Source organism: Fundulus heteroclitus, chromosome 20 (assembly GCF_011125445.2).
Source record: "Fundulus heteroclitus isolate FHET01 chromosome 20, MU-UCD_Fhet_4.1, whole genome shotgun sequence".
NCBI classification, from domain to species: domain Eukaryota; kingdom Metazoa; phylum Chordata; class Actinopteri; order Cyprinodontiformes; family Fundulidae; genus Fundulus; species Fundulus heteroclitus.
In genome coordinates this window covers 14,880,698-14,889,522 of record NC_046380.1, presented here as the reverse complement: position 1 = coordinate 14,889,522, position 8,825 = coordinate 14,880,698, and the positions used below count along the sequence as shown (strand labels likewise).

The 8,825-nt window shown below is 39.6% G+C and overlaps 1 protein-coding gene across 19 annotated transcripts in view; it reads left to right on the top strand.

Moving 5' to 3' along the window:
- Positions 1–8,825, top strand: part of LOC105930893 (R3H domain-containing protein 2) — a 72,478-nt gene that overhangs the window by 47,850 nt on the left and 15,803 nt on the right. For all 19 annotated transcript variants that reach the window (XM_036151317.1, XM_036151316.1, XM_036151334.1 and 16 more), the window contains one exon: positions 6,669–6,904. In XM_036151317.1, coding sequence (XP_036007210.1) covers positions 6,669–6,904 — 236 coding nt within the window. The remainder of the gene's footprint in view (positions 1–6,668; positions 6,905–8,825) is intronic.

Genomic DNA, 8,825 nt, shown 5'->3' with positions numbered 1-8,825 from the left:
TCTCAAAAGAGGAGGCAGATCTTTAGGTATTGGGGAGCTGCTGACTCACTAGTGTGTTGCCATGCCCATTTTTTTTGAAAGTGGTTTGGTGATGACATTGGTGACGTGTGGTTATTAGTATCTTTGCTTGGCGTAATGGGCTGATAAATGGCTACCCTAGCATTGCACCGTGGATGCATGGCTGCTTTGTAGTTTCACTGGAAATTGATCTACTCACCCATCCACCCTTCCACCATCAGCTACAGTTTAATGGAAAGTAATCTACATCAATTTCACAGTGATCTGCTTGTTTTGTGGTTGATTTACTCGTGTAAGTTTTAACATGTCACCTAATGCATAATAATTCAGAAAAATCTGCTAATTCATTTGATGGTGCCTCTGAACTTAAAGTAATAACCATAAACCCAGTACAATAGTTATTTTTTTCCTACAGTAAAACGTACATTATTTTTTTTCCGTGTTTTTGATGTTCTATGAAAATGTCGATGTGTTTTATTCCATGAAGTGACAAATGGTGAAACCTTAGATTTCTTTTTACAATTTTCAGTCCCATACCATCTGAATTGAATTGACTCAATGAACAAAACGAGATTATTTTTGATTAACAGTGTATAAACTGCATGATAATGTCTTCTTCACCATGGGCATTGTCTACAGAGATGCTGTTTCATTGTTGTATAAGCATATCAGATCCATCCCATGTTAGTATTCATAGCCATGGCAATAGCTGAAGGTCCAATCATGCACACAACTGTTCATAGTATATTTTTTAATGCGTTTATATATATATTATAATTTTTTTTTATTTTGCTAGAGCTGCAACTAATGATTATTCTAATAATCGAATAATTGTAATGTTTTCATGATTAATCGATGAATCGAGCAAAACATATTACCAAAGTACAGAAAAAAAGGACTGTTAGAAATAAAAGGACTGACAGAGTTAATAGGCTCACAAAAAACAAGTTGCTACCTGGGTGTGCTGTTACACTAATATTAGGTAAGCAATAGTTTTGATTCAAATAAAGACGTTTATGTTTATTGCATTGTAGGTCAACAAATGTGAAGCAGTAAAACTGGTGTCAAATGCGGTTTGGTTGAACCTCACCCTTGTTCTAGTGCACCTAGGAAAAGAAATCGGACATAACAATGAAACTAGTGCAGAAACGCCATACCATCTTTATTTATAAATCACTTAAAAACAGCCAGCAGCTGAAACAAAGTGCTATTCTTGCTATAAGCTAAAACACATCACTTCTGACAATCAAATAAACCTCCAGCTCATTTCACACTGTTTCAGCACAAGCTGTATTTTATTTATATACAACATGCTACATTTGTTCTTCTACATATTTCTCTTCCAAGGACGTTTATTCTATAAGTTGTAAAAAGAGTCAAAAAGAATGTCAGATATTTCTTCTGAGGGTTTTACATTTTTAAGGCTGTCCTTTAGGGATGCTTATTTCTCTTTTTTCCTGTAAGCGTTTTTAAATTTGTCATATCATTCTGAGTGTCTAACCAAAATTTCATTATGGTTACATAATAACAACTCTTGAAAAGTTATTTTAGAGCCCTGCTCCTCGCTCCCATACAGTACCTTCACTCAGACTTTGTCAGCAAATTAAAACTTAAAGCTTAATTAACAAATTACCATCAGAATTAAATTGTATTCTGATTGAGAGGGTTGGTTTATGATCCATATCAGATCTTATGATCAGCGTCTTTCGAAACGCTTGTTCAGAATATCTCGTGAACTTACTGCGCATGTGTGTGGAGGATGGGGCTACAGCGCTGTGCGCACAGAACATTATGGGATGATCATCATTTCCTCCCGCTCTGTCAACAGCAGGAGTTCTCCACCATCTCAGAAGGTCCATTCTATGCGCTCAGAACAGTCAGAACCAACTCACCTCCGCATTTGTTTGTTTATTTTCCGCATGAGGAAGTACAAAACGTCTATGATTGTTTTATGGAAATCCAACAACTCTGCTAATGTCAGAGTTTCTGCTTTGAATGAAGCTTGGTGCAAGTAAACGCACGTCATTGTCAGATTATTTGATTATGAGGCCATATAAACGGTGCTTCAGGAATACTTTATTCCTTTTTTAATCCGAACCCATTTCAACCCGATCAGGGAATGCTGCATGTAAACAAGCTCCTGCCATTAACCAGCTAACAAGCTAACAGCTGCGTTAGACGAGCTACCAGACTGAGGTTAAGGCAGCATCCTGGAGCACGACTTTGGCTGCGCAGGACTACGCTCACAGCCTGTGAGCCAAGAGCTGTCGGGATTTTCTAACTTTAAAACAGAACAAACATAAAATATAGTGACTTACCCTGCTGTTGAGCTTCCGTCGCCCTCAACATTGACTCCATGTTGTTTCAGGTCCTGTGTCACTGTGGAGCTCTCGTGCCATGTCAGATCTCGCACGTTACTGATTATTTGGTTTTGTGAAGCGTGACGTGCTCCCTACCTTTTGTTGACTTAGGACGAGACGCATTCTCTGTCGTCATTTCTAGAATTTACTACAAAAAAAAAACAGTATTTGAAAATACCGCCTCCGTTCTGCCATCGCTGCAGCCAGTCCACATTGACGACTCCCTGAAGGTGAGGTAAACGGCTCAGAGACATGGCGAATGATGCATTAATTACGTGACACAATGAATCAATGATGAAATTTGTTGCCAACGCTTCTAATTGTTGATGTTTTTATTTTATTGATTCGTTGTTGCAGCCCTAATTTTTGCTTTGATCAGCTTGTTTCTCTTGCTCCATTCCTCTAAGTTAAGCATACGTTGTAGGTATATTACAGTGTATTCACAATAAGTTTCTTACAGTGTTAAAAATTTTTCCCAGTTTGTCAAATATTAATTGTAATTGTTGCCACTTGTGTCTGAGATGGTCCAGAAAGTTTAGCTCATTTTGCTATTGGTTCTTTTAGACCCAGAGGGGTAAAAATTCTCCTATTTGGGACCTAAAGGTGAACAACACATCTTTAGAGTACTGTTGTGTAATCTAAAACTATCACATTGTTAATTTTTTTTTTTTACTCCCAAGCATCAGTTGGTAGCCATCATCGCAGACCTTTGAAGCTTCACAGACCGCAACCGTTTTCCAGCTATCAGCAACTATCAGCAGCTGCCGCAGCTGATGGCTTTCCCATCATCTAAACCAAATAGATTAAAAGTGTCAGTCTGGGGAAACCCAGGTCTGCAGGGATGTTTTTACTTTTAATGATAATACATTTGCATCTAAATAATTTACTGATTAATTCAAGATTACTTGAAAAATTAGAAACTACTTGTATTATGAGTACAAGAATTGTAGTAAACATTTATTGTAACAGTTGACTTGCAATAACATTTAACATTGATCCGGTGTAGTGTGTAAGATATTTATCATAGATAGATATTTATTAGAGTGTTTCTTCTTGCATTTGATCAGAACGCCTTAATTTGTTATGAATTTTTAAGGCATTTTTGATGCTTTTTATTGATCCCTATGGAGGGAAATTCAAACATAACAACACAACCACTCTAAATTGGTAAACCAGTGTAGGATCCCATGATGGTCACGCTTGTCTCCTGTGGTAGTATCAGCTAGACCTACATATAAATAAGGTACATATAAACCAGTTGTGTCTGAAAACTACAGCAGTGCAACAATAGTTGGTAAGCAGTGTTTAATAGTAGTACGTTTAACTTAGTTTTAGTACCTGAGGAATTTTAGCTTTTAGCATATTTTCTATATAATAAGATGCTTTTACAGCATCTATGCTTAGCCTAAAAGAGCCTTAAAGTCACAGAATGGCTCCGCTTAATTTAACGTCTGTGAAAGTACAGTAACTATAGAAGAACATGCGTTTGGCCACAGCCGTTCTTTCTTGCTGTTCCGTTTGTATGTGAAAGCGTTGCTGGTGTGAGAAACCAGTAGAGAGGAAATGTCATCTGATCAATGGCAGAATCCCTTCTGCTCGCTCGTCTTTAGCTAATCCTGGCATCATCTTCGTCTTCAGAGGCAAACAAGCGTGTGTCAGCCGGCTCAGACGGCGTCACTGCATCCACCCTTCCTTAAGAGACTGTGCAGAGAATGGCCTTAAAATAGTTCCTTCATTAATTAGTCTGTCTGAAATATTCATGAGCCACATTAAACAACACGTGCTGTTCAGTAGTGCTTTAGAGCCAGCATCAGGTCCCTGTTTTTCAGTTCTGCCATAAACACAGTTGCTTTTTGTTAAGTTATTTAAAAAATTTTACATCTATATAGACAATACCCCCTCATAACTTTCTTCCAGTTTTAAGATGGCATGATATAATAAGATGACAGGTGTTGGCAGTTAAAATATTGTTTTGATGGGGCAAGATGCTGTAGAGTCCAGGTTTCACATGTATTACTGGCATAACAGCTTCACATCATAATAAGCTGGCAGGGGTGTTCAGACCTGGTCCTCAGGATCCACTGTCCTACAGGTTTTATTTGTCTCTGCTACACAAAACACCTGAATCAAACGATTGCATGACTTCCTCAGCAGCCATCAAAAGCTGCATAGCCTTGTTAAAAATCACCCATTTATTTAGGTTAGGTGTGTGGAGGCAGGGAAACGCCTTAAACATGCAGGGCAGTGGATCCTCAGGACCCTTGGCACTGAGCGAAGATACTTAGTGATCATGTTGTAGGTGGTGTGTGTGTGTCTGAATGTTGATGCTCTTTAACATCTTTGTATTTGTGAATTTAGTGTTACGTAAAAAGTTGATTTGTTTTTCATTTCTACATCCAGGGGCTTTTTTTTTTTTTTTACTTTTTATGTTTAGCACCTTTTGATGGTGTTCATTCATTAGATTGTTGATATAAACTGTGTCTTACATGGTTTGCTATGTTGTGAGTTGAAATCATGGAACTGTCTCATCTTGTCATTGGAGTATTTCCCTTAACACCTGGTTGATGTTTAAGCATCTTTTTTCCCCCGCATGCATGTTCTACCCATGAGTGGGTTTGTTTGTGGGAATGTGTGTGTGGTTGTGTACTTGAAAACTAAAAATAATTTGCTTTTGGTATGTTGCCTGTTTCTGTACTTTGGTTAAACAAAACCAGCCAATATGCATCTTTGTTGAATGTTCTATTTCAGTCTTGTCAAAGTTTATCCTTCCTAGCTGCTGACGCCCTTACTCTGCTCTTCTTCTCGTTCTTTCTTTCTTTGTTGTGTCTACCTCCACCTACACCCCTCTGTTTCAAATACTCCAACAAGCGCATCCTCCTTTTTATAGATAGTACATCTCTCCTTTTAAGCTATATGCAGTTGTGTGTATTCTTCAACACCTGCAAATTAGTTTTATTGGCAAATGCCAGAATTCTTCAGGTGTTTGCAATAAAGACATTACGCACACATTTGACGAGTGTAGCTTAAAAAAACTTAAAAATATAACAAGGATTCCGTATAATCCTTGTAATTTTATTGTAATTCAACACTAAAATCTACTTTCAGTAACTACTGCAGTCTCAAAATTATTCAACCCTCAAATAGAGTTCTTCACAGGAGCACACATTTGATAATCAGGCAAAGTCTCAGGCACACTTGAGTCACACAATCACGAGCTTCATTAGGTGCTCCAGGTGTGCTTGAGATATAAAACCTTGACTGAATGCTAGAAATGGCCTAAGAATTGTCAAATAAAAAGTTTATTGAAGGTATCAAATGACACAAAAACTTGCAAAGTCACTAAATGTTCCTAGAGATATGGTTAGATGCACAATTTGCAAGCTTAAAGTTAAACGAACAGTTGCTACGCAAACTGGATGTGGAAGACCAAGAAGGTTGTCGATGGCTGCCACCAGATTCCCGAGGAAGCAGGGGCTCAGACACCCACCACTGACAGCAGGACTTGGTGGCAGCAGCCACTAGGTTGAGTTTTCTAGAGTAAGGAGCAAAAGGCTGAAAGTCTCCATGCCTGAACTCCAACATGTACACCTCTACTGACCTAAAAGTGCAAGAAATTACTCCAATTTCCTTACAACTATATATGTAAGCTGAAAAGGTTTGGGGTTCTATTCATAGTTGGGATGAACCAAACTTCTTAACTTTTCATCCCGATGAGTCTGTGGTACGTCTGAAGGAGGAAGAATGAAGTATAAGTTGAAAACAACACCTTGCCAACAGTGGAGCATAGAAGTGTCTCAGTCATTCTCAGTCATACTCCTGGAGCTGTTTTGCTTCCTCTGGCTCTGGACACGAGCAGCGTAGGGAGAGCAGGATGGATTCATTTAAAAATCGGCAGAAATTGTTACGCCTGGAGCGAAGCTGAAGCTTGGTCATCATTGGACCCTCTGGGGGGGGCAGTGATTCCTAGCACATCTCAAAGTCCACCAAGGCTTGGCTTGAAAAAGAAAAATCCTAGTTACTAGTTACCATCAATTCAAGCTGACTCGAACTTCATAGAAAACCTTAGAGATTTAGTTTGTATAATTTGTCAAAAGCCTAATATTTAGCGGGGGTTGAATAATTTTAGATGCAACTGTACATTCGGACTCTTCTCCTCTGACTGCCTATTATTATTATAACTAACTTCTCACACTTGATAACTTTACCCCATTTTCTGATTCAAACTCTTCATGTTTTTACTATTCATTGTCATTGTAATGTCTACATCCTCCCTGTTCTGTTGTCTTTTAGAGGGAACCGTGAGAGCTCGAGCCGGGCATCGAGCAGTCGTCAAAGCAGCACAGACAGTGATATGAAGTGCCTGGACCCACGGCCCTGGAGCAGTACCGACTCGGACAGTTCTAACCGCACCCTTCGGCCACCCGTGACCAAGGCCAGCAGCTTCTCTGGCATCTCCATCCTCACCAGGGGGGACAGCCTTGGCAGCAACAAAGGATCACAGGGAAGCTGCAAAGGCTCTCGCTCTGGTAAGGACTGAAGGAAAGAAAAACACACTGTATCGATTCAGTAAATCTCATTTTGACTAAGAAGGGTGACATAACTTTCTATATTAAAAGTAATTTAATAAAGGTGCCTTAATAGGTGCCGGTCAACTCTGGCTATAGTGAGATTCCCAGATGCCATCAAAAATGGCTTCTTGCAATGTGTTATCGTCTCATATATGGCAACCTTTCCGTATAAATGTGTGTTTTGTACTTTTTGTAGAGCAAAAGATGCCCATTAAAGCCTCACGACTGAGTAAAGGATAACCTACAATCTTTGTGTTTGAACAATAAGTTAAACAAAGTCCGGTGGTACAACTTGGCCCAAAATAGTATGAAAATAAACTTGCTTCCACAGTTTTGCCTACATGAGCAAAAGCAACCATGCAGACTCCTGAAGGTCTTAACCATCTGTCAAAACTCGTTGAACCTTCCAGAAAGTAAATGACGTGAAGCCAGACCTTGTCTGCTGAAAATGTACCAAAAGCATGACATTTGGTGTGAAACGTAATTTTTTTTGTCATTATAAGCTTTTGCAATATAAGGGCCTAGCTATTTGACCATTTTAGCACCACAGACATCAAGAGAGTCTTATGGTCCATTTTCACACAGGAATTTCTATCCTGAGTGGCAGCAAAACATGTTACAGAAGCAGTCTGGAATCTCTTGGGTTTTAAGACTTCAAAGCACTCTATAGCTCAAGTTACACTGCTCAAAAAAATTAAAGGACCTATTTTTAATCAGAGTATATTATTAAGGTAAACTTGCGCAACATTTATCTGGTCACTTCAGTTGTAGAGGGTGTTTTTAATCCGCTTCAGTGGTTTTGGTGTTGGTTAAATTACCAACAGGAGCACCAAAGGGGCAACCAAGAGGAGGCCACAGACATTTTTCCTTCCTGTTTTTGTCCCAGCACAGTCTCAAGAGCATGGAGGAGATTCCAGGAGACAGGCAGTTACTCTAGGAGAGCTCGACCCTGTGCTCTCTGCCTTACACAATGTTGCTCGGCTGGTATATTCCAGAGAACACTGGAATCGGCAGGTTTGCCACTTGTGCCCTGTTCTTATGACAGATGAGAGCAGGTTCACTCTGAGCTCATGTTACAGACGTGAAAGGTCCTGGAGAAGCAGTGGTGAACATTATGCTGCCTGCAACATTGTTCGCCATGATCAGCTTGGCAGTAGGTCAGTGTTGGTCTGCTGAGGCATGTTCATGAAGGGACACACAGATCTCTACAGCATAATCAGTGGCATCAAGGCTGGCATTAGGTATTGGGATGAAATCCTTAGACCCATTGTTACTCTTCTTTGGTGGAGCCGGCCCTGGTTCCTCCTGGTGCATAAAAATACCTGGACCTCATTTAACAAGAGTATGCAGGAATTGATAGACATGGTCAGGCATGCATACAAGCTCATAGAGACCATTGAAGCTACTGAGCACCATTCTCAGTTGCTGCAGTGATAAGTCATCAAATGTGACTAGTCTGCCACATAGGTTTCACATTCTCTGCCTTCAGCCGTCTGCCGGTTGATGATTTTTCAGTTTTTAATCAAATGATGTTGCACCCTTCAAGCACAATTTTCTTTGTGTTCCCGATTGAGATCTGTTCTTTTTTCAAAGTGTTCCTTTAACGTTTTTGAGCAGTTGAGTGTCAAGAAGCTCAAAAGCAAAGCAACATGACAGCCACAACGTACCATGACAGTATGGATGTCACATTTTCTGGTCCTTTAGATATGATTTGCACATGACCCAAACTAAAAAGCTACATATATTTCAAATTAGTCAAAATGAATTGAGGACCGGTTGGCTCAGGCCACCATTAGAGGTGATCTGAGACACATTTTATTTTAATTGTTTTGGGAGCTGCTTGTGCAGATGTCCTGAGATACACTGAAGAAAATCCTGT